At 39.5% G+C, this 25,236-nt stretch overlaps 1 protein-coding gene across 29 annotated transcripts in view; it reads left to right on the top strand.

Annotated features, from left to right (window-relative positions):
* Nucleotides 1-25,236, top strand: part of Cadps (calcium dependent secretion activator) — a 457,138-nt gene that overhangs the window by 201,705 nt on the left and 230,197 nt on the right. For all 29 annotated transcript variants that reach the window (XM_087182504.1, XM_087182502.1, XM_087182498.1 and 26 more), the window contains exons 5-6: nucleotides 11,073-11,306; nucleotides 14,935-15,056. In XM_087182504.1, coding sequence (XP_087038630.1) covers nucleotides 11,073-11,306; nucleotides 14,935-15,056 — 356 coding nt within the window. The remainder of the gene's footprint in view (nucleotides 1-11,072; nucleotides 11,307-14,934; nucleotides 15,057-25,236) is intronic.

The following is a 25,236-nucleotide window of genomic DNA, read 5'->3' as shown; positions in this document are numbered from 1 at the left end:
GGTCTGTCTGAATGTCAGAGCCAGCACTAGTTCAGGCTCTCTGGACACCGAGATGCACTTGTGTATGCAGAGTCTAAAAGGACCCCAGAAACTTAGTCACCAAAATAAATAATACTTTAATGAAATATTTTATATCATAATTAGTGCCCAACTCCAGGATAAATAAAATATCAAAAATTTAAATACCTACCAGCTCCTCAGGATTCCTCCTATAGCCACAGTCCATATATGCATGCGAGGGCAGAGGCTGTCAGAAATGACAAGAAGGCTGGGCAGGAGAGAGCTTGGCAGCAACATGTAGAGGAGTCCCCAGATTTGGACATATGGAAGGTTTTCCTAATGTGTACTCAACCAAAGAGAGATTCCAGGAGGAAGGGAAATCCCTCTGTTTCTGCTGAGGCATTTTTTCTGAAATGTTTTGCATCTTATTTTTGGATACCTTTAAAGTTTATAGTCAAGTCAGTCTAGTGGCTAAAAATAGTACACAGTTGTAGGAACCACCCTATGAGTTTATCCCAAACCAGGGATGAAAGACAAAAGACACAAAAATAATTTGGAAGAGAAGACCAGGGGACTCTTGCCTCTAGTGGACAAAAGAGCCCCAAACTAGTGGTATTCCTCACTTTAATTAGTCTCACACAAAGAAGCAAGCAAGGATGTGATCCAGGGGTCAGGGAATGTTCATCAGTTCTCATATTTAGAGACTGCACCTGAACTTGTCTTTTCTCTACTCAGACTTTCTCAGCTACAGTTGATTCTCTCCTTGAAACTGGCTGGCACTGGCATGTTAGCACACAGCCTGAGGAGGGTGATGGCTTGCAATCTCTTCCCCCGTGTCTCAAGGAGAGTTCAACCCAAGCCTCAGCCTTTACACCTGGTTTCCCATAAAACAGTTATAGATTTGCCTAAAGGTAGAGTAGAAGGTTCTTAGTTTTAAAATCCTGTTTAACATGGGAGTAAACATCAGTAAGCCTTTAGAATTTAATTCCTCTGTAAATGCAGCATTTTCTATTAGTGGATTGTCTAGAAAATGTGGGTCATTTGGTTCATTCTCTTGTATTTTAAGCAACTATTCCATCCCCAACTAATAAGTATGCATCCCCAGTAAATAAAATTAAACACAGTTCAAAAACAAATTCATGACAGGCTTATTTTAATTGTTTTATTTACTTTGAGGCTTAACATGATAACTTATGAAACTAATATTAGCTAGTCTTCATTTTTAGAAGATCATCAATGAATACTTGGTATACAGTGAGCCAAAATGTTCACTTCTGAAAAGATCCAAGATCTCTCTCCCCTCACCTTTACGCTAAGTATTCTAGTGCTAAGTGGATGTTATTGATAACTTAGAATTTGGAATAATGAAATAAACAACTGAAATGAATCTTTGTTTTTGTTTAGCATATGGCAAATACTTTCAAAATGCATGCTGGGTCCCCAAACATTTGAGGTATGGGGAATTTCTGTGTGGTAGTCTTCCTGCTTTTATCTTCTACTTAAAAAAAAAAAAAATTTCTGGTACTGAGGCTTGAATCAAGGGCCTTTCCACTGAACTACATCCCTACCCCTTTTTTAATTTTTAGTTTGAAATAGAGTCTAAGTCCATAAATTATCCAGTTTGGAGTTGATTTGTGATCCTCCTGCTTCAGCCTCCCAGGTGTGTGCCACCACCGCCAGCATTCCTCTAAGAAATTGACTCTCTTCTGCAATGTTCTTCCATGCCGTTGGCCCTTTGCCACAGCAGGTTGTTCTTGGAGTTAGTTCTTCACCCATGGAGAACCTATCCCAGTTCCCTATCACAACTGCCTGGTGTGAGTGGATGGCTTATAAGTGGATGGTTGCTGCAGGGTTAATTGAGGAATGCCTTCTCAGGGTGCCTGGACTGCGGCCTGACAGACTGCACTCCAGGACCAGAGGGGTGTCTGCTGCTGTGCTGGGCATGAAGCTGTCACAGAGGAGAAACAGAGACAGGGAGTCCACCAGGGTGCCAAGGAGCCCTTGGGGTGTTTGCACCCCTCTTCCCAGTTATTCTTCAGTTTTAGCTGTGCAACTGCTTTGCCCACAATCTAGTTGGATTCTAAGAAAATAAATTCTCTCTTCATCTAAACCAGTCAGGCTAATACTGAGGAAGACTGAAGAATATTTCATCTACTAAAAACTAACTAAAATACCAAGATCTCATATACTGGCTGGCTGATAGAGAGATACTGATTCAAGGCACCGCTGCTTCTCTTCTGTTAGCCTGCCCTGATTTCTCTTTCCAGCATCACAGTGAATCTTAGTGAGGATGTGCAGTTCAGTCCATATGGCTGAGTGTCAGCTCCCATACATACCAGACCAAAAGTTCCTGGATGTAGATGTCGCCCGTCATGTATAACACACTCTCTTCTCTGACTGAAAGATGGGTGAAGCACTTGAGGTTGCAAGTGAGAGGCACCAACTCAAGGTAGCTTATGGTAAAAAGAGAGGGTGATTTTAGGGATCAAGAAGCCCAATGGCAATGTGTAGCCAAGTCCAGGAAAGGATAGGAACCAGGGGCCAGAAAGGGATCAGTATTTCCTGTCCATCGCCCCATTTGCCCTCCTCTCTTTCTCTGCAAACCAGCTTCCTTTGCTTCTCAGATGGGAAGCCTGGCTGCACCAGGGCTCTGAATGTTTCTGGTCTAAACAGATAGGGACCAGACAGCCCCTTTCTGAAATCTTTCTTCTTCTTTCCCTTCTCCTCTTTTTCACTACCTCTTGCAAGCTCATAATTCCAAGAACTGGACCTGTTTTGGTTCAAGGGCCAATTCTGGTGCAAGCAACCAATGTACTGTGGAGAAAAGGTGAAGGTCTCATTGGGCACATGGATCCTGGAGGTGGGTCCAAGTGGTACCTAAGGAGTAGGGCTGTAGGTGGGGCACCATTACAAATTTAGGGATACCCCAGATGTACCTGACACTATTAACATTCATTATGTAAGTGACCACCCCATTCTATCCATGTTGATTGGGAAATTCTGGAGTAGCCATTGCTATGGAGGACTCAGCAGTTATCATTCTTCACTATGTCCAGACTTTCTTCGAAGCAGTTTATATTTGATAATCTATCTAACCCTCAAACAGCCTTATGAGAAAGATGCTAGCATCACAACCATTCTTAGATGAGGAAGCTATAGCAGAGACAATGGAGAACTAGGCCAAGGTCACTCAGTGATCAGAACCTGCATCTTTAACTAAAATGCATCATCCCAATCTGAGAATCCAGTCTGCCCTTTGATCAGGTCCCCCATCCTGACCTCTTTCTCTGCTGGTCAGCCCTTTATTAAACATGCCAGGCACTGGCTGTGCAGTTTCACGTCAGCACTCATTTAGACCTGTGATGGACAATCCTTGGAGTCACAAAATTGTCCCCACTAGGCAAATTGAAGTCAATTGAAATGTGACCCCCTTCCTCTTCACTGTCTGCATTTTACCCCATGCCACTCACATTAACTGGGAAATGCTGGAGTTGCCATTGCTGTGGAGGACTCAGCTGTCACCAGCCCTCTGCTGAGTTGAAGTGATGTGCTCAGTTTCATTCAGTTACAAAGAAGAAAGCTGATTCTCCAGTTGCAAGTTTCAGGCTATTGGTTTTGAGTAATCAGATGAGAGACAAGAAATTACTCTAGGACAAGGCTGCTTGCCAGCCCTCTCTCTCTGATGATTAACTCTCCAGGAAAGAGCTTTCCTTTTTCCACTAAAATCTGCTATCTATTCCCTTTAGTTTATTTAGAAGCCCAAATAAGGTAGCAGTGTTAAGTGAAACTGACTACCGGAAATCAAAATGCTCTTAACTTTGACTTTTTTGGAATCTGGACAAGGGATTATAAAGACCCCTGGGTTTTTGCCAAGAGCATTCTTAGCATCATACATTTCTATTGAAAGGCACATGTCCTTCCTCCTAGGAGATAGGGAGGCAGGAGCAAGTCCACTATCCCTTATCCACAGCCCTGCACTACAACCTGTCTATTCAACCACAACAGCCTGCAAACCTACGAGTTGTCAACAAGAGACAGCTCAGGAGAACATCAGACAGAGATGATCTCACTGTGAACATCTGTCACAGTGCCTTAAAGTTCCAGGAAGAAATCTAACTGCGTTTTTAAAAAATATGGTAGAAAATACTTCTTGATCCCTGTTGAAACATTTTCCCAAATCCTCTCATGTTGACATTAAAGTGTCCCAAATTTCACCCAGGAATTAAGTCTAACTTATTTAAATTGTGTGATGAGAAGTTGACACTGCAGCTTAAATAGACAGATTGTGGCATTAGTGCTGCTGTGATATTTGCCAGTTCTTTTGGCCACATTTTGGGGTAAAATTCCAAAATTTTTGAGCTAATTACATAAAACAAATAATACATCCTTTATGGTATCCATGGCAGAAGTCCGAGTAGAACACCACTGATTTTTCAAGCTATCATTAAATGTGGAATTGCTACTTAGACCCCTATGCAGAGCAAAATTACCCTCTTATACCCTGGATTCACTGCAAACACCAATAGAAGTTATGTCTAATACTTCCCTCATGAAAAAATTCTGTTATACACGTCAGCACAAATCAGATGGGAATGGAATCCTCTCCCACCAGCAAATGATACTAATCCCCAGCTTATAAACTACTGTTGTGACGTGGCATCCACTCTGTCTCATGGAAGAGCACAAGTGTCCAAACACATAAGGAGGAAGTTAGTTCAATTTGTTGTCTGAAAAAAAGGCATTTATAGAGCATCTCCCTCACTTTGGGCTTTGTAAAACAGCTAATAACCCAGGGAAATCTGAGTTCAGGGAAAAAGGTAAATTCTGGGGAGTTCCCCTGAAGCTCATTCAAGTGGAGGAGAGTCCATCTAATTCACAAAAGCAGAAGTAAAAGTGATCAGGTAAAGAAGCTAATCCAGGAAATTCCTTGAATCCCAAATGCCTTCTCACTTCTGTGATGCTGACTTTGACAAATTGCTACCAAGGTTTCCTTCCTCTCATGTGATATGTCCATCCTTTCCTCAGCCCTCTGTACAAGTTACCCTATGCTGTCCATGTTGACTGGAAAAGAAATAATTGTCACCACCCCTCTGCTGAGCAGGAGCTACAGATGAGGTGATGTACACAGGGTGCCCCATGCTGAGAGGCCCCAAAGTATCATTTCAGCTCCATTGCACCTGGAGCCAGAGAGGTCTGCCCTATTGTATTGTAGCTGATGTGGGCTCTGGAGCCAGCCTCCTGGGTTTCAGATCCATCTCTTCTTGTTATTGCTTCTCTTCTGCCTCATTTTCCTCCAGAAATGAGGGTAAGCAGCAGTACTTTCCCCAGTGCTTTGTTGGAAAAATTAAAAGAGGTAAAGCATGTGAGGTACTTAGACTAGTGCCTAGTATACTGTTGGCACTTGGTAAGAAGTGTCAATTACCATCATTATCTTTACTGTAGTCACCATCATTATAATGGTAGTGTGTTCTGGTGGTGGTCGTGGTGGTGGTGTGTGTGTTTGTAAAGAATCAGTGGTCAGCAGTATTCACATTTGGTTTATCTTTTACACTTCACAATAATGTGATTTGTTTTCTCCATTTCAAACGTGGAAACTGAAATCCAGATTAGTGGCAATACCTGTCTCTCATCATAAACCTAATAAATACAAACCTAAGAACCAGAGTTGAGTAAGCTTCACTAACATGGACTGGATGAACTTCCTTGGTGCTCTTTGTATGCCTGTGTGACTTCATGTATGACATGAAGTCTAACTGGTGGCTTTCTGGCATGCCTCCCCCATACTATCTAGCTAACCCCTTCCTCTGCAGTGATAATCAGAGCACCTGACACATGATAGGACCCCAGGAAGTGTTGGAGGTATTTGTATGAAATAGTTGCAGCTCTGTCACTAAGCACCTGTGTATAGAAAGTGTCCTTCTATTGTATTTCTTTTTTTTTTTTTTTTTAATGCCAGGGTCTCACTATGCTGCCCAGCCTCTCCTCAAACTTTCAGTCCTTCTGTGTCGGGAGCAATGCTACATAATTTTAGGGAAAAATCATTTGGTTAATTTAGTTCTCCTGCCTACAGCCCAGCTATGGAATTCCGAGACATAATTCCATTTTGGCTTCCGGTCACAACTGAGACCTCAATGATCTGGTGATGGTGTGATTCTCCAGGACAAAAAACATCCTGGGAGCTGAAAACATCCTGGGAGGAACAAACATCTACTCAGTTTCTCCTTGTTCTTGGATTGTTACATCTTATTTACACAGGATGTACTAAACTCTCTACAAGTCGTTTGTTACATTTGTTTCTCTTGATGTACTCGTCTTTGCCGCCCAGAACACTGATCAGACCCACAGCTCAGCTTCTTCTCAGTCTCCTTTTTCTACCTTTCCTGTAATTCACCTTGTGCTGCCGTGGCTCACAGGAGACTAGAACTTACTACAGAGGTTCTAGTAATGTCCCCTTTCCCTGTTCCCTACACTCCTGTTTCAGCCTCTTGAATAGCTGGGATTCCAGGCATGTGCCAGTGCATCCAGCTATGCATCCTTCCTCCTGAGTGCCTGACAGTGTATGTCAGTGAGGGTGGTTTTCTCAGTCTTTGTTTATATGCTGTTCATCTTTTATGGCTAAAGCCCTAACACAGAAAAGCCAGTTACTAAAGAAACTGTTAAACTTTCAAATGCTATTTTTTAAGAGCTTCTACAAATCCCTCAGTGTGGCTGAACATAAATAACGCTGGTGGGGACTGTCCTTAGGAGGTTATCCCCAATGGGGAATTTTATCAGCCCAAAGCAAAAATAAATGGCCAGTGGAGATTTTCTTTGGAGGACTCTGTCCACACATATGCCATGTCTTTTATAAAGCAATATGAATAAATAATTCTTTGATAGTGCTAATTTATATGTCTAGAAAGGTAGCAACAGAGACAGAAGATTATATTTTTCTTCTTTTGGTACAACTGTCGCTTTGAAATGTGTTTATAATGTGTCTGATGCTGAAATGTCCACTCAAGAACCTTAGCCTAGGTTGACAGAATGTTATTTCTTTTCAAGGTTTAAATGCTCAGTGCAAAAAAAAAAAAAAAAAAAGGGCCTTGTTTTCCTTGCAGACTCAACTCTATGAACTTTGTTTTATGATGTCATTAGGAACTATCCAAGCTCTGGAAATAGTGATTGTTCTTTGGATTTTTCCAGTATTCTGCTGCATGGAGTTTGGTGGGAGCTAACTGCACCAGAATGGTAACCTCTTGAGTTTTCTTCCAAAATATCAAGACTGTACAGTTAAAAGACCTCAAGTGAGTCCCAAGGAAGGGTGTGATTAAAGGGACTGCATTTGATAGTCTTTCAAAGCTGATTAGCAGGGGAAAAAAAAATCACAAACACTAATTATCCCTTTCTTCACCCTGGCAACTAACTGTAAAACCAGCAACTGGCAGGAAAAATCAGAGATACTACTTTCCCAGTCCCTCAAAATGTCCTGTGATCCCCTCAGATTTGGGTTCACCATAAAAATGAAAGAGATCAATATACTTTACCTCAAGCTCTTGGCATATAACCCTTGCTACTTGGTGGCCTTTAACATGTTCTAGGGACCACTCTCCAATCTTGAATTAAGCTCCCCTATTCCACCTCTCTCTCCCCAGAAAGGCCATATTCCAGGGGAAAGGGGAATATGTTTTATGGACTATGTAAGACTTTCTCAGATTCATTCTTACCTGTAGTAACTTCCATGGGAAGGAGAAATACCAGTGGCCCTGTCTCAGCCAACTCAAGTTGCCAAGTTCTTCTCTATCCATCAGACCCTCAGCCCACGTGTCACCTTTTCTGAGACACCACCCCAATTCTTTCAGGAAGAATTCATACCAAATATACCTCCATTACAGAATCTACACTGAATTCCCTCACAGGTTTTTCTCCCCACCAGCTGTTAGCTCAAAGGAGACAGTTTATATCCTCTATCCAGGATCCCTCTGCTGAAACACTGTGCCATGTTTGTGGTGATAAATGATTTATAAGTGATGGTAGCCCAGCTGGTGAGTCATCCTCACACTTTCATGGCCTTCTGCATAAAGTCCCCTCGTGGAATTTAAGAATGAGAACAATCAAGCCACTCTGGAGAAAAGACTTTTGGGATTCTCTTACATTGAATCATCACTGGCTACCTTCAAGGCCATAAATGTATCACTGAATTTCAGAAACGTCTGACCTACATGTTCTCTGACATTGACCCACAGTGTGTATAGAAAACACCATGCAACATGCTGAGCCCAGCTTTAGTGAAGAAAATAACTCTACTCAGAGGTTCCAGAAGAACTGGTACTCTGAGCTGTTGAATAGGTTTTAGACCCCCATCCTCATGTAGATGAGAAGCAGTCCTTCCAGAACTTAATTTATCATCTCTTCTCCCCATAGCTAAGCTTTAGCTGCATTGATTTAATATGGACATTTTGATGAGCCATTGGTTCACTGACTCATTTTGTATGCATAGAATGTTTATTATGTGCCAGACATCATGCTAGACACCCAGAATTCAGCAGGGGTATCAAAACAAGGTATGGTCCTGATTCATAGCCCAACAAGAAAAGTGGACATTAAATAAATACATTTCACAATTGATTCAAAAGTATGTTAAGTGTCTTGGTCTGCTCAGGCTACTGTGACAGACTGCCTTAAATGACTGATAAACAATAGAATTTTCTTCTCACAGTCCTGAAGGTAAGAAAACCAAAATCAAGGCAGCAGTAGACTGTGTGTCTGATGAGGGCCCACTTCTCAATATATAGACAGCTGTCTGTTCACATGGCCTCTCATGGTGGAAAGAATCAATAAACTCTCTGGCATCTCCTTTAAGGGCACCAATCCCATTCATTAGGGCTGTGTCCTTATGACCTGACCACCTCTCCAAGACTTCATCTCCAAATAGCATCACACTGGGGATCAGGCTTGGGAGGAACCGTAACATTCAGAACACTTATTGCAGCATTCAGTCCACTGCGTTAAGTGTTACCAAGAAGGGGAGTTAGGTGTCATAAACAAGAACAATAATGGGGGAGGGGTGGGCAAGTAAAGTGTTGAAGCTGAGACAGAAAGATGATAAAGAAGAGGAGAGTGGTGCGGGGAGAAAGGGAACTTACCCTTAGGACAGTTTCCGCCTAAACAGAAGCCTGACATCAGAAGCACAAAGTCATCCCAAGGAACTATGTTGAAGGACCAGCATGTGCTTTTGGGGGAAGACTGTGTGGCACTGAGACAGAAACAGCCTTTTAGCCAACCAGTGGTTAGGGGGTGATTTAAAGAAAAACAAGAAGTTCCCAAGGAACTGACATACAAGAGGAATAACTAGGCTTTGTGGGATTAGAAAACCAGGCCAAATCCAAGCTCCTTTCCATGACTTGAGACAGCTTCTTCTCTGTTTTCTCTCCCTCCTTTTCTTCTTCCTTCCTTTCCTCTGTCACTCCCTTTCTCCTTCCTCCTTCTTTATATTTTACTTCTTTCTCTTCTTTGTCAAGTCTCTCTTTTTTTTTTTTTTTTTTTTTTTTTTGGTACCGGGGGATCAAATTTGGGTCCTTGAGCTTGCGCAACAGGTGGCAAAACCACTGAGCTAAATCTGTCAAGTCTCTTATACAGCTTTGAACTGATCCAGTGTGGCAGCCAACCCCACTCTACCTACCAATTTCAATCTTAGTGTTTCTTAGAGCAGTTCAATTACTGAAGAGAGTGATCTGATTGATTATTGGCCATTTAATAGAATTAGTTGGTTGCCTCTGAGTCAGGTGCCTATGTACTAGACATGTGCTAGATATCTTTGCCACACAAAATTGGCAAATCAACTCACATTCCATATGACCTACATAGAGTTCTGCACCAGCAATAAGTATGGCAAATATAAGCAAATCAGCACAGCATATTACTGGCCATAGAAATTGGCTCTGAATATGTATATAAATCAGACTTTGGGTAGGAATCCTAGGACCAACAACTCTCCGTCTTTCATGGACATCACAAGGGGAAATTGTCATTTTTCCTGTAGATAATGGGGCATGATATTGTGAGATCCAGATCTCAAGCAACATTTTTGTGACATTAATAGCATGGATTGAATCCAGAAGAACCAAAACCAAGATTTTGAAGAAAAACTCATTGGGGGTGACATCATTTAGCTGTAATTCCAGCTTTGCTTGAAGCTGAGTCTGCCCCAAGACATTTCCATGCTGATCAATTTCTTTATGTTGTTTAGGCCAGTTTGAGTTGGATTTTTAAACAGATTTGGCTTCCTCCTCACTCCACTGATTATGGAGTGGGGCTTGGGAGGACAGTTTCCTGCTCCAAGTAGGAAGTAGCTCTGTGATAAGGTGATCAATCCGCAGGATGTTCCTGGCACCATGACAGCTTAGAGGTATAGCAAACAAACAGCGTGGCTCGAGTATGTGGCCTCCACAGCTGAATTCATAAGTAGGGGAGCTAAAAAGGAGAGGTCAGATCTCATAATAAATTGTTCTGTCTTCTTTTCTAAAGAGTTTTAATTTTCATCACTTCATTGATTTTTTTTCTATTTTTCTTGAAAACAGAAAGTATTCTTCTTAGAAATAGCCACAGGCTATGTTTGAAACATCTCAAATGAGCTCCTTTTGAATTATTCATGTGAGAAAATCTCAGTAGATATCCAAAAATAGGGTGTCTTTCTGTTTCCATAACTTAAAAACAACTTGGCTGCATTTGGCTAAAAAGAAAAACTCTTTAAGTTGAATCCAGATTTGAAAACTATCACTTCATTTTTTCCTTTGCACAAGTCAAATTTGCTGGAGAAAACTAGGAGCGAAAATAGAACTATGGCAAAACGTTTGCCTCTTTCCTAGTATAGGTTTATGTATTTGTGTCCTACTCCTTAGAGACTGTAAATAACTAGAAGTCAGGGACATTTTTAGATAAATAACTAGCTTGAACATTTTTCTGGTACAATTTGATAATATCTGGGAAAATCTCATTAGTGGAAAATGTGATCTTAACTCTGAGTCATGATATAAAGACTTACTATGTAAATCAGCTCTCTATTTAGTCCTCTGCTTACTCCTCTGCTTTCCAAGGAACGAAAATTTCCGAAGTTTGTATCCAAAGAAATGGAAAACATGTACATTGAGGAACTGAAGTCCTCCGTCAACTTGCTCATGGCCAACTTGGAGAGCATGCCTGTGTCCAAAGGCGGCGAGTTCAAGCTCCAGAAGCTGAAACGCAGCCACAACGCTTCCATCATCGACATGGGTGAGGAGAGTGAGAACCAACTCTCCAAGTCAGATGTCGTGCTGTCTTTCTCCTTGGAGGTAAAAAGCCCTAAACCCTTGAAAGTTTCCTGGCACAGCAAGCAGGACAGGAGTGACTAGATGCATGGCAATCAGCCTGTTCCCCCTCTTCACTGCCCTCAAGCAGTTCCTAAAATAACAGCTTGCTTCGCATAGGTCAGCTAATCAGCCAGTGATTTCCCCCTCTCCAGGAGCCCAGATTTTTCCTAAGGAATGCAATCTTAAGAACCACCTACTGAATATAATCTTGGATTGCTTTCCCTGTCTTAAAGCGCAGTGCTCAAGGATTTGTAAAGACCTCATGCAATTTAGAAAGCTTCTAATTTTGGCAAACTATGTTACAGTTAGAAGAGGGGCAATCTAGCATCATTTTGCGGTACAGTGTAAATTTTCTTTCCCATCATCTTTCCTGTTGGCTACACTGTAGAGTCCCTCATAGTAGCTCCTTTTTAAATGTATCTCTGCACCCACAGTAAGAACACATTCAGGCCAGGACTGGAGCAGAATGTTCAACATGGCCATTTCTGTATAATTTCCTTTCATACATTTGCTTTTCATGTATGAATGTTAAGAAAGGTTTCCAATCTACATCCAAATTACTTGGGAATCAGGTTCAGTAAGAAGATTTCTGGGTACCACCCAGACTGGATGAACCAGAGTCTTCAGGTGATGAGAACAGAAGATGGTGTGAACACTTTGGAAATTAAGTTAGCACCTTCTCAAAGAATTAAATATAAAAATGCCATGTGATTCAGCAATTCCACTGTTAGATATCTAGTCAATAGAAAACACACATCCCTACAAAGCCATGGTTGCAAATATTTATAGCAGCATTATTCATAATACCTAAAAACAGTAACAGCCTAAATGCCCATCAGTTGGTGAATGGGTAGACACGATGTGACATATCTGTAGAGTAGAATGTGATTCCGCAAGTAAAAGGGGACAACTGTGGATGTATGCTGTAGCATGGTTGAGCCTCAAAAGTATTGTCTTAGCACAAGAAGGCGGACACAAGATATGGAATATCCTGAAGGCAAACTACAGAAACAGAAAGTAGATTAGTGCTGCCTGGTAGAGAAACATAAAGAGTCCTACCGGGGAAGATAAAAATTCCTAAAAAAAAGAAAAGAAATTCCTAAAACTAGTTTATGATCATGGTCACAGAACTTGATACATTTATTAAAAATCATTGAATTATAGACCTAAAGTGATTTAACTGTGAGGTATCTCTCAAAAAAGTTGTCAGAAAACAAAAGAAATTCTACTCAGGGTGAAGCCCTGGCCTGGGTCCTGTAACAGACTACCTGTGTACTTCTTATATACTCCAGAGACTGAGGACCATTTAAAATTACCAAAGTCCAAAACACCATAAGAATTTTTAAAGCTTTTTAAAAACTGATACATACTTATAGAGTATCAAATGAGGTTTCAGTATGTACATGCAGCACGTTGTGTGGTGTTCAAACCACAGTTAACCTGTTTCCTCAAACATTTATTATTCATAGTGAAAACAGTCACAATCCTTTATTTTTTAGGGTTTTTTTCATGAAGTTTATTGGTACATTTTAGGTATACAATGTGATGACATTCATCATTGGGAATTTGTACCTTTATGTGATAAATCTTGGTTCTTATTTTTTCCACCCTTCCCTATTTGCAAAGACTTTGTTTCCATTTTTTCCTTTTCTCATATTTTTTCCTTTCCCTTCTTTCCTTTCCCCTACTCTTCCCACTTCCTCTTCCCCTTTCAAAATGTATAATAGATAATGTGAAATGAGAAAAAAGGGTCATAATCCTTTCTTTTAGCTTTCTTTTAAATATACAATGAAATCCCACAAATACTTTACGATGACCCTAGGTTTGGAGAGACCAAGAGAATAGATCAAACTTCTGTACATTTAATTAGACTGTGTAAAGACTAAATTAATTTTCTAGACCATCATTAAGGATTGTTGTGAATTAACTGCAGGTAATGTGTTTATCTGTACTCAGTTCAGATGAGAATACTTACATTACACACTGTTTCAACGTGTATTTTGCAGTAGGAAGAGGCGGTATTCAATTAAATATAGAACACTTGGTGTGTGAAAAATCATCAGTGTAATTTCACAGAAACTTTCTTCTTAAAAAAAATACTGCCACTGAGGTATTGAATGCTTTTTCTTAGGTGTCTTTGAATTTGATTATTGCCAATTAAAGGTGGCAATTTATTCTCTACTGCCTCTTGTCTTCCTACAGGAAGAAGAAAAAGGTGGTTTGTTGACTTTTATAAAGCTGTTAAGTCTGTAATTTTCAAATTCTTTATCAGTATTCAGTATCATACAGTTGATTATTTGAAATATAGAAGTAGGCAAGACCTCAACCATATTCCCATCGGTACATTATTTGCATGGTCTTGACTTGTAATTACAAGTTCAGAGTAAGATATCCTAGAGCTTCCAAATACTTTTTAATTGGAACTCTAAATTGCACATCATACTAAAACTGCCAGAAAAAAACATTGCACTTCTATTTTTGAATGTGCTCTCAGGGCATAGTGAGGAGTGGCAAGGGGTGGAACTGAGAGCACTTGCCATCAGGGCAGACTAGGATTTGAATTCGCAAATTGGTACAAGTCATATTTTATGTCATCATAGAACTGCATGGCTAGAAGGGAGACCAAGAGCAAATGACCTTACAGCAAGGGAACAGAGGTCCCAGATGCCGGGTGGCATCACCTTGGCCATGGGAAATGTGCTGATGAGAATCAGCAGGTGTTTACAGGGTATCCCTGTGTGCCCAGTAACTCTGGATCCTCACAACATTTCTCAGAGGTATTTGCAGGTGTAGAAACAAAGCTGGAGAGAGGTTGATACACCCACAAAGGATTATACAGTTAGTGAAGTTGCCAAATCAGGTTTTGAGTTCAGCTCTTTGAATTGCCCCAAATTGTGCCTTTTCTGGGGTGCCTTTGATTTCTTTCCATGTGTATGGCTCCTCCCAGTATAAACTATTACAGTGTTGTACATCATCTCTTTGGGTCCTCCCAAAATAGCCACAAGATATATATCACTACTCCCTACACACACACACACACACACACACACACTTTACAGATGAGAAAACTGAGACTCTGAAGATCTGAAAGGAAAATTAAGTGACTTCAACAGTAAGTGATTTGCCCAGCATCATGAGTAGCCTCAAAGTATGGCTCCTGAGCCAGCAGCATGGGGCATCACTGGGGAAACTATTGAGAATGGAAAGTCTTGGGATCCACTCAATCTATGATCAGAAACTGGAGATGGAGCCCAGAAGTCTCTGGGTTAAGAAGTCCTTTTAGTAATTCTGATTCATATAAAGTTTGAGAAACTGTGGCCTACTGTGCACCGAGACTATGACTTGTACACCTGTTTCACTTCCTTGACTCAAGCCCATTAAGAAAGTATATGTTTTTCACATACCTCCATCACTGTCCTTTTGGCGCTGTTACAGTGTGAAGATTGCATCTTCATGCTAGACTGATCCCAACGTGACTAGTAAAAACCTGCTAGAAGCCATCAGATACCTGTTGTAATTCTTCGTGACGTCTCATCTGTTTATTTTCCACTAAGTGATGCTGTCCACTGGTATTGGGAATGACCTCCATTTTGTGTGGTTTTGTTTTCAGGTGGTGATCATGGAAGTCCAAGGCCTTAAATCCTTGGCTCCAAATCGCATTGTGTATTGCACAATGGAGGTGGAAGGAGGAGAGAAACTGCAAACAGACCAGGCTGAGGCTTCCAAACCAACGTAAGTGCTTTTTGTCCACAGAACATCTGGCAGGGGGTGTCTTGGACACCTTCAATACGAAAGCCTGGTTTCCCCAAAAGGCATTGGAAAACATAAACCAATGTGTTAATGAAGTTAACAAGATAACTTGACTAGATCTTGATTTGGCAGCCGTAACAAGGGTTCCATTTCCTTCAAAGCTGAGAACAGGACACAGAAGCAATAGTCTCTTTTCCAGAGGCAGGAGAACTTGATATAAATTTGTTTTATTATTCCAAATAATACTTTAGTGACAATAAGAGAAAATGTTTTTCAAAATCTTTCTGTATGTGCCACAGCACATATTAGCAAAGCAGTGTATTACATTGAAATGGGTATAGAACATTACTTCATTTGGTTAATATAGTTTCAAGGGTTCACTGTGTGTGTGCCAAAATAGTATGTGGCACAGTGAAGTCAGAAATATTTGCCGCCCTATCCTACAGAACTTTTAACTAAATTCATATCACAGTTTAGCGATCACATCAGAAAAATACTCTCAGAAACATATAATTATGAAAACAGTCAGAGCTCCATGTCTATGGGTTCCATAGCTTAGAACCAACCATGGATTCAAAGTTTTCAGGAAAAACCTGTGCCTTGCTCAACGTGTACTTTTTTCTTGTCATTATCTTCTATATAATGCAGTATACTATCTTCATAGCACTTACATTACACTGGGTTTTGTAAGTAACCCTAAGACAATTTCAAGTGTACAGGAGGACATGCATGGGCTATCTGCAAACACCACACCGTTTTATATAAAGGACTTGAGCACCTGCGGATTTTAGTGTCCATGAGAGAATGAGGGTGGAGGGGTTGTCCCAGAACAGTTTTCCCATGGGTACTAAGAGACGACTATGATTATAAAGACTGAGGAAGAATGCTTGGAGGGGGGCAAGCAGGAGACCTGAATCAGCTTGTGAGGACAGAGTCAGAATAGGCTTTCCTTTGATCTGATATAAAATTTGAGGAATAGGGTGTGGTGGAGAGAATAGTTTACACAAAGTGCCCATGATCAGCTGTGTCCCTAGGGGCAAGAAGGATTCAAAGGCTAGTGGGACTGGAGTTGGAGAACAAGGACTTCTCTAGGCTGCCATGGAGGCAGGCAGAGGCCAATCCAGAAAGCCGTGTCACGTCACAGAGGGGATCACACCGAAAGACACAGGTGGACAGGTGTTTAGAGAAGCTCCCTCTGATGCTAGGGAAGGGTCAGAGTTGATTCAGGATCCTGGGCGGTGGTCATCAAGAATAATGAAGGTTCATCTGTTTCAGTCAGTATACTCTGAAAGATCACTGCTGTCTTCCCTGCTTACCCACTGCCTCTGACCCTTCCTCTCCTATCCCTGTTAAGCCAGCCTAGACTAATGAGCATCTCTTTGTTGGTGTTAATTCATAAGAGAGACATCAAAAGGGTATCCACTCAGCACCTCTCCTCCCCTAGAGCATTAGGAGCTGTTTGGCAGAATATGAATAACTTACCAAGATGTTCAAACAAAATAGTTCAAAGGAAGCACTGAGTGTCTCCTGGACTAGAGGAGAGCTGAGGGCATTGTGTGCCTTCAAGTGGCTTCTTTACATCAGTAGGCAAAGCCTCAGAAGCTCAAGAGCTGGGTAAAATTCATGAGTGTATGCAGGAGAAAGTGGAAACCAGTGCAGTGCAACTTGTCACGCACCCCCTCCCTCCCTTTTCAAACTCAGCTCCATGCTGACAATTAATGCAGTTCCTTGTTTTACTGCCATGGATGAAATTCCAATTTTTCCTCAAATGGTCTGATCATTATCAATGTTGTTATGTTAAGCTGCACTATTTATATGTGCTTTTCACAAATGTGTGACACGTGGGGGGAAGAAAAACCTACTTAGTGTTTCTGCCAGCCTTTTACAAGACAGGGTCCAGGATGGTATCATAAGGTAGAGAAGGAAGGAGAAAGCTCTAGTTATCCTAACAGATTTTTCTTTCATGTGGGATATTTGAACTCAAAAGGTAATTTATATCATCTTCTTAGGTGTAACAGCTTCAGTCACCAGTACAAATGATGAGTTGCATTTTCCTGTGTTCATGAATGTTTAAGACAGAGTTTCATGTTACAAATAAATGCAGAATGATTGGTGTACCTGCTTGAAATAGTCATATTTCATATACATATGTACTCACGCCCATACATGTGCACTATGATGTCCATACATCTCACATTGAAACATTTTGCTATTCTAGCCAGAAATATACTTTTTGATTGCTTTTCCATCAGTGTGTGAGTATTACTAAAAGCCACAGGGAGGTTGTTGATCTATTAAGAATGCAAGTTTCATCAGAATCAAGTGACATCTGTTGGTAACAGCTATCTAGAATGATCTATTCAGAAGGCTTCTGAGGTCGAATCTGTATCCAGAGGAATGCAGTGGCATGATCAACTTGTAATGTCTGGGAGGGGAAAGGGTCCAAGGGCCCTGTATCTGCCATATCTACAGAGCCGAAGATAGAAACCCAGAATCTAAAGTCTAATGACACTTGTTTCTTCCTGTCTCTTTATCCTTTCCATGTAGATTTTCCTTATAAACCTTTTCTCATCTTCCTTCCACATGCACAATGCTTTTCCTAGTACTCCTCCCGGTACACTTTTCTCAGGTCTTTGCACTTGCGTAGCAGGCAGCGAAACCACTGAGCTAAATCCCTGGCCCTCCCTAGTTTTGACTTACTCGGAATCCTCTCCATCATTTCTTTTGTTTGAAGGTTTTATTTCTTCTCCTTTTTGTCCTCCTCCTACTTTCCTTCCATTACTAATCTGTAGCCGTCATCTCTGTGACTTGATTTTGATTATCCTGGAAAGTATGCTTTTCGGGGTTATCTTTCATTTGTCCTCGTCATCATCTGACAAGTTTCACCCTTTTCCTGCCCTACTCATCTTTTGGATCTTGTTTGTGAATATTCTTACAGCCAGCTGATGCCTAGGTTTTATTTTTATGTTCTAAAACCAAAACTCCATCTATTTGTTTTGTTTATTACTCATAAAATCTACTGTTGCTGCTACTATTACTCAGTCACTGCCACCATAATATCCTGCCTACCATGGATCTTCAAGGAATTTGGCATTGTCACAAATCCAAGAGTACATTATATAACCCAGTTTGTCCAAGAGTATGTTCTTTGGAATTCTAGTGTATAGAACGATGGTGATGAGCCTATGACATGTGTGCCACAGCAGGCTGTTTGCTATCAGTTGAAAGGTCTAAAATGTTCACTGGTATAGAATATGAAGTATGATAAAACTTATGATGGATGTTTAAATTAAGACAACCACCATTAATCTCCCTTAGAGTACTTCCTTTCACTTTGAACACACTTATCCCATCATTCCTGCCACTTTCTGAAACAGTTCTGGAAGTCCTCTTCCATGAGTGTCTTTAGTTGTGCAATCATAGCTGCCTCAATGTCCTGAATCAGTTTAAAACATTACCTTTTGTGGTCTTTTTACTTTGGGGAAGTAAAAAGAGCCAGAAGTCACACAGTGGCAGAACTGTGAATAAGGTAGATGAAGACACACCATAGTGTTTTTATTTGACAGAAATTGTTATAAACATTTTGAATTTATTTAGGAGATTGAAGTAGTTGTGAAAAGACACTCACAAAAGCAGACTCCCAAAACTGCTTCAGAAAATAGCAATAACAATATGATGGGTGTGTTCAAAGCAAGAGGGAGTATTTTGAGAAGGATTAATGGCAATATGTCTTTTGCTATAATAAATTCCTTTAAGCAATGATTGTATTTTTAAAATCATACCTCATACTCAAAACAGCTAGAGAGTAGTACTATGTCAAGTAAGTTTAGGAAATGCAAGACATTATATCTCTCTCTTTGAATTATTCACAGAGTATACTGCATTTTAAAAGCTTTGAGACTTCTGGGCTCGGGATTTAGCTCAGTGGTGCCATGCCTGCCTCACAAGCGCAAGGTCCTGAGTCTGATCCCTGGTACTGCAAAATAAATCTGTTTAACTTTGTTTAAAATTAAACAATTTCTCCTGACTCATTTTAGCTGATGCCTACTAACATCCTTTGGAAAATCCTGGTCTCCATTATCCAACCCTAAAAATGGAGAATTCCTTCACCTGCATTTATCAAGAACATCCCTTCCTTTACAACCAGGGCCTTGCCCACCATGGTCACATTGGATCAGGTGCAAAACATGTGTGATAGGTGAGGTGTGTGATAGGTAAAGGGTGTGTTTCCCCCTTCATTCTGTCAATCTCTTTGCTGCACATGGCTTATTTCCAAACAAACTATATATATCCTCTCAGCTTTGTGTTCTGCTTCTCCTGGGTTTTTAACATGAACAGCCAAGAGAACATATGATCAAAGTTTCTGTAAGCTATACTTATTAAAAATTATTGCCTCCATTTGCTCCCTGTTGTTTCGTCTGCTTCTGGAAACCATGGGGGTGCTGAGGTAGAAGACACTGAAAGCTTGTTAGTAGGTGAGCACTTCTCTGTGAAGTATGGAATGGGGACGGGAAATTCTTTGTAGCTTCAGGAATCCAGGTATATTTTCCCACCTTCTTTGAGAGAGAGCAGTTGACCATTCTTGCCTTGAGTAATTATTTATCAAATGAAGCACTCCCACCTCTGCTGATAGCAGAGATTATGTTAGATATCACCACATGGCACTAAGTAACACCAAGTCAGGTGAAAAGTTTCTCCTTTTCCACATATTTTTCAGGTCTCCTGCTCAAATTAAGGAAAACATTTTAATTTGGTGTTAGAAGGTGTTTAACACCTCCTCAGACCCCAGCAAAGCCTACTTTTTCCAATTTATTTTTTTGTTGGTACAGGTACATAACACATCTTAATTCTTTTTTTCATCCCCTTTTCCTCCCCTCCCTCCCCTCTCCCTCTATCTCTTGGTCCCCTTTGCAAAAGATCTATCCATATTTCCTATTATATTTTATTTTTTTCTCTTTATTTATATTTTGTGTTGCTCATATAAAAGAAGTCATGTGATATTTAAGCTTATGTGTTTGATTTATTTCACTTAACAGTATGGTTTCAAGATGCATCCATTTTCCTACAGATGACTTAAATTTATCTTTCTTTGTGGCAGAGTAACCCCCATTGTGTATAAATCCTACATTTTCTTTATCCATTTGTCTGTTGATTGATATATAGGCTGCTTCCAACATTTAGCCTTTAAGAGTTGTGTTGCTATAACCATGGGTCTCCATGTATCACTGTAATATGACGTCTTTAACTCTTTGGGGGAGTTATACCTAGAAGAGGATAGCTGGGTCAAATGGAATTTCTAGTTTTAGTTTTTTGAGGACTCCACACTGATTTTCATAGTGGTTGTATTGGTTTAAATTCCCACCAACAATGTAGAAGTGTTTCTTTTTTCCTGAAGCCTCACCAGCATTTGTTACTTGATTTCTTGATGATAGGGATTCTTTCTGGAGTAAGATGCAATCTCAGTTGTTTTAATTTGCATTTCTCCAGTGACCAAAGATGTTGCACATTTTTTCATGTATTTCTTCTCTGAGAAATGTCTACTCATTTAAATTGCTTATTTTGTATTAAGGTCTTTCATTTTGAGAGGTTTAATGTTTTTTTAATTCTTTATATATTCTAGATGTTAGTTCTCTGTCCAAAGTGTAGGTAGCAAATTTTTCTCCATTCTAGGTTGTCTCTCTACTCTGTTGGTTATTTCTTTTGATGTGTGGAAGGTTTTTAATTTGATATAATCCCATTTGTTCATTCTTGATATTATTTCTTGTGCAATCGGGGTTCTATTCAAAAGTCCTTGCTTACATCTGTTACTTCAGGGCCAGGGATTTAGCTCAGTGGTTCTGGTGCCTGCCTTGCAAGTGCAAGGTCCCGAGTTCGATCCCCAGTACCAAAAAAATAAAAACAAACAAAAAATATCTGTTACTTCAAGAGTGTTACCTATTTTGTCTTCTATCAGGTTGTTTCTATTTTAATATGTAGATATTGGATCCATTTTAATTTCAGTTTAGTACATGGTGAGAGATGTGGGTCTGGCGTTAATCTTCTGCAAATGGATAGCCAGATTTCCTGGTACAATTTACTAAACAGGCTCTTTCTTCCACCATATGTTTTTGGCCCCTTTGTCAAAGATCAGATGGCTAAATGTGCAATGTAAGTTGAAATCTGGAAATGTGTTCCCTCCTGCTTTGCTCTTATTACCCAGGATTGCTTTTGCTATTTGGGTCTCTTCTGGTTCCATATGAATTTTAGGATTGTTTTCTCTATTTCTGTGAGCATTGCTATTGGTATTTTAATTGGGATTGCATTAAATCTGTGTATCAGTTTTGGAAGCATGGTTATTTAGACAGTATTGGTTCTGTCTATCCAGAAATGCGCGGGGGGGTTAGCTTTCCATTTTCTGACGTCCTCTGTGATATGTTTTTTTCCAGAATACTGTAGATTTTATCGTAGAGGTCTTTTACTCCCTTTATTAGGTTAATTTCTAAGTATTCATTTTTCTTGATGCTATTGTAGAACGTTTTATTTTCCTAATTTCTTTCCTGGAGTGTTCATTATTGGTGTAAGGGAACACTATTGATTTCTTTGTATTGACCCTGTATCTTGCTATGCAACTAAATTTGGTTATTAATTCTAGGAGTCTTTTGATGACATTTTTTGGGTCTTCTATGTGAAGGATCATGTCATCTGCAAATATTAATTTGACTTCTTCCTTTCCTATTTATATCCCTTTCATTTCTTTCTCTTGCCTGACTGCTCTAGCTAATGTTTTGAGTACTGTGTTGAACAGGAGTGATGATAGTGGACATTCTTGTCTTGTTCCTGATTTTAGAGTGAAAGCTTTCAGCCTTTTCCCACTTAATATGATGTTGGCAGTAGGTTTGTCATAAATAACTTTTTTCATTAAGATAAGGTACTTCTGTACCTATTTTCTTCAGAGTTTTTATCATGAATGGATATTGGATTTTGCCATGGAGTTTTTCTGCATCAATTGAGGTGATTATGTGATTTTTCCTTGCTTCTGTTTATGCGGTGTATTACATTTACAGATTTGCATATGTGAACCATCCCTACATCCCTGGGATGATTCATTCTTGGTCATGATGTCTAATCTTTTTGATGATTGGTTGATTTCTGTTTGCCAATATCTTGAGGATTTTTGCATCTATATTCATTAAAAAGATTAGCCTATAATTCTCTTTTTTGGCTGGATCCTTTACTGATTTTAGAATTAGGGTAATCCTAGCTTCCAAGAGTGACTTTAGGAGTGCTCCTTCCATTTCCCTGCATTAAAGAGTTAGAGGAGTATTGGCATTAGATCTAATCTGAAGTTCTTGTAGAATTTGGCAGTGAATCTGTCATGATCTGGGCTTTTCTTAGTAGTTTTTATTATCATTTCAGTTTCACTGCATCCTGTTGGATTATTCAGGGCTCTTATATCTTTTTAGTTCAGCTTTGTTAATTCATATGGATCTAGAAACTTATCCGTTTCTTCTGAATTCTCCAATTTTTGGAGTATAGGTTCTCAAAATAATTACTAATAATCTGGATTTTGGTGGTATCCATTGTGATTTTGCCTTTTCATTTCTAATTGTATGAATTTGAGTCTTTTCTTTTTTTGATAAGATTGGTTAAGAGTTTGTCTATTTTTTTTAATTCTTTCAAAGAACCAGCTCTTTGATTCATTGATTCTTTATTTTTTTATTCTCAATTTCATTAATTTTTGTTCTGATCTTTATAATTTTCTTCCTTGCACTGGGTTTGGATTTGGATTGTTCTTATTTTTTAGGACCTTGAGGTGCATCATTAGGTGCATATTTACTTGGGCTTGCTCTGTTTTTCTGATGTGGACATTCACAGCTATAAACTTCTTTGTTAGGACTCCTTTGTATCCCACAAGTTCTGGTATGTTGTACTGGCATTGTAAACAGTATTCCCATAAATTGTATCACATACATTCTGGAATGTGTACTGGGGCTATTATTTGATTCTAGAAACTAATTTCTTCCTCTATATCTTATGCATCCCCTTGATTGTTGAGGAGAGTATTGTTTAATTTCCATCTTTTTGCATAATTTTTATGGTTTCTTTTGCCATTGATTTCTAATTTTAACACAATAACCTGATTTTATATATATATATATATATATATGGGATAATTTATATTCTTTTGCATTTATTGTAGCATGCTTTATAGACTAGCATGTTGTCTATTTTGGAGAAAGTCCCATGTGCTGCCAAGAAGAATGTGTATTGTATGGTTGGGTAGGATGCTCTGTAGATATGTATTAAGTCTATTTTTTGAAGGTTTGGTTAAACTCTGATATTTCTTTGTTGATTTTTTTTGGTTTAGTTGTTCTGTTTGTGACAGTGGGGTATTGAGGTCCCCCATTGTAACTGTGTCAGTGTTTATCTGATCTTTTATATCTAGTAATGTATGTTTTATGAAGTTGGATCCACCAGTATTCACTGCATATAGGTTTATAATTGTTATCTCTTCCTGTTGAATTGTTCCCTTAGTCAATTTGTAGTGACCTTCTTTACCTGTTCTGATCAGTTTTGGCTTGAAGCTTACTTTGTCTGAAAACAGGACAGCTATTCTTGCTTGTTTTCAGGTTCCTATTGCATGAATATTGTTTTCCTTTCTTTGATTTTTACTCTATGAATTTCTTTTTGTTTTAAATGTGATTCTTACATACAGCATATCACTGGGTTTTATTTCTTGAACCATTGTGCCAATCTGATTGGAGAACTGAGACCATTCACATTGAGAGTTATTATGGAAATGTATTGACTTAGTCCTGTTATTGCATGGTTTTCCTGTTGCTGATTCTCCACCTCTTTCTTTTTTTCCTTTTCTTGTCCTTAATTGCTCACCCCACATGGTATATTCATTCTATCAGAGTTTTTGGCATTGTTGGCTTCATTGTCTCCCCTAGGATATCCTTGAGAATTTTTTGTAGTGCTGCTTTGTTGGTTACGAATTTCTTAAGGTACTCTTTTTTTGTGGAAATACCTTATTTCCCCATCAATTTTGAAAGATAGTTTTGCAAGATATATAAGTCGGGGTTGGAAGTATTTTTCCTTTTGGTCTTAAAATACTTCACTTCAGCCTCTCCTGGCCTTTAAGGTTTGTGTTGAGAAGTCTGCTGTAGTTCCCATGGGTTTACCTTTATAAGTAATTCATTGCTTTTCTATAACGGTTTTTATGATTCTTTCCCTATGTTGGACTTGTGGGATTTTTACTATAATGTCCCATGGAGAAGTTCTTTTTTGATTGTGACTACTTGGGATTTTGTATGCCTCACTTATCTGTATAATTCTTTCCCTGTATTTGGAAAGTTTTCCACTATTATTTCTGCAAACAGGTTTTTATGCCATTTGCGGAGTCTACTGATTTTTCACTCATTCTTATTAATCTTAGATTAGCCTCTTTAGCATCACCTAGCAGCTGTTTGATCCATTTTTCATGTTCCCTTGTTGGTTTTAAGGTATCTCTGAATAATTTATTTCCGACAGTAGCCTTGTCTTCTACTCCTGACACTTTGCCTTCACACAGTTCTGATCCCCACACTTCCAACAGAATTTTTAATCTCCTGGGTTTCTGTTTGGTACCTTTTCATGGACTCTGTTTGCTAAACTGGTCATTTATGTTTTGTATTATATTGTTTAGCTCGGCTAACTTTTTAATTAGAATTCTCTGTAAACTCACTGATATTAAGTTGATTATGTTTAGTTATATCTTCTTTGAGCTCACTGGGCACCTTATTGATATGTTTTTCTCTCTTCTTTTGATTTCAAATAATTCAGCTGTGTGACTTTTGATTTCCTACTCCTCGGTGTCCCATGGATCAGCTTTGGGGAAGGTGGGAATTTTTGGAGGCACTTTATTCTCTTGTCTTCTGATGTTTCTATTGTTTTTTGTTGTTTTGTTTGGTGCTGAAGTTTGTGGGCACTTGTAAAGACTTTGTTGCTAGTATGGTGATCTCTTTAGTCAGTGTCTGCTTTTCAGTGATGCATTCTGGGCATGGGTAACTATAGGCCTTTGCCTCTGTCCCAAGATCAAACCACCTTCATTAATTTGGGAGGGGAGGATACAGAGTAATTGGCCCAGCACCCAGTTCTCCAGGAAATGGACCACAGTATTAGTGACACAAAGTTATCTGGA

Source organism: Heterocephalus glaber, unplaced genomic scaffold, assembly GCF_053883595.1.
Source record: "Heterocephalus glaber isolate CG9 unplaced genomic scaffold, H.glaber_assembly_v1.0 deba00001472, whole genome shotgun sequence".
Lineage (NCBI taxonomy): Eukaryota > Metazoa > Chordata > Mammalia > Rodentia > Bathyergidae > Heterocephalus > Heterocephalus glaber.
The sequence above is the reverse complement of the archived record's forward strand: the minus strand, read 5'-3'. Positions and strand labels throughout refer to the sequence as shown.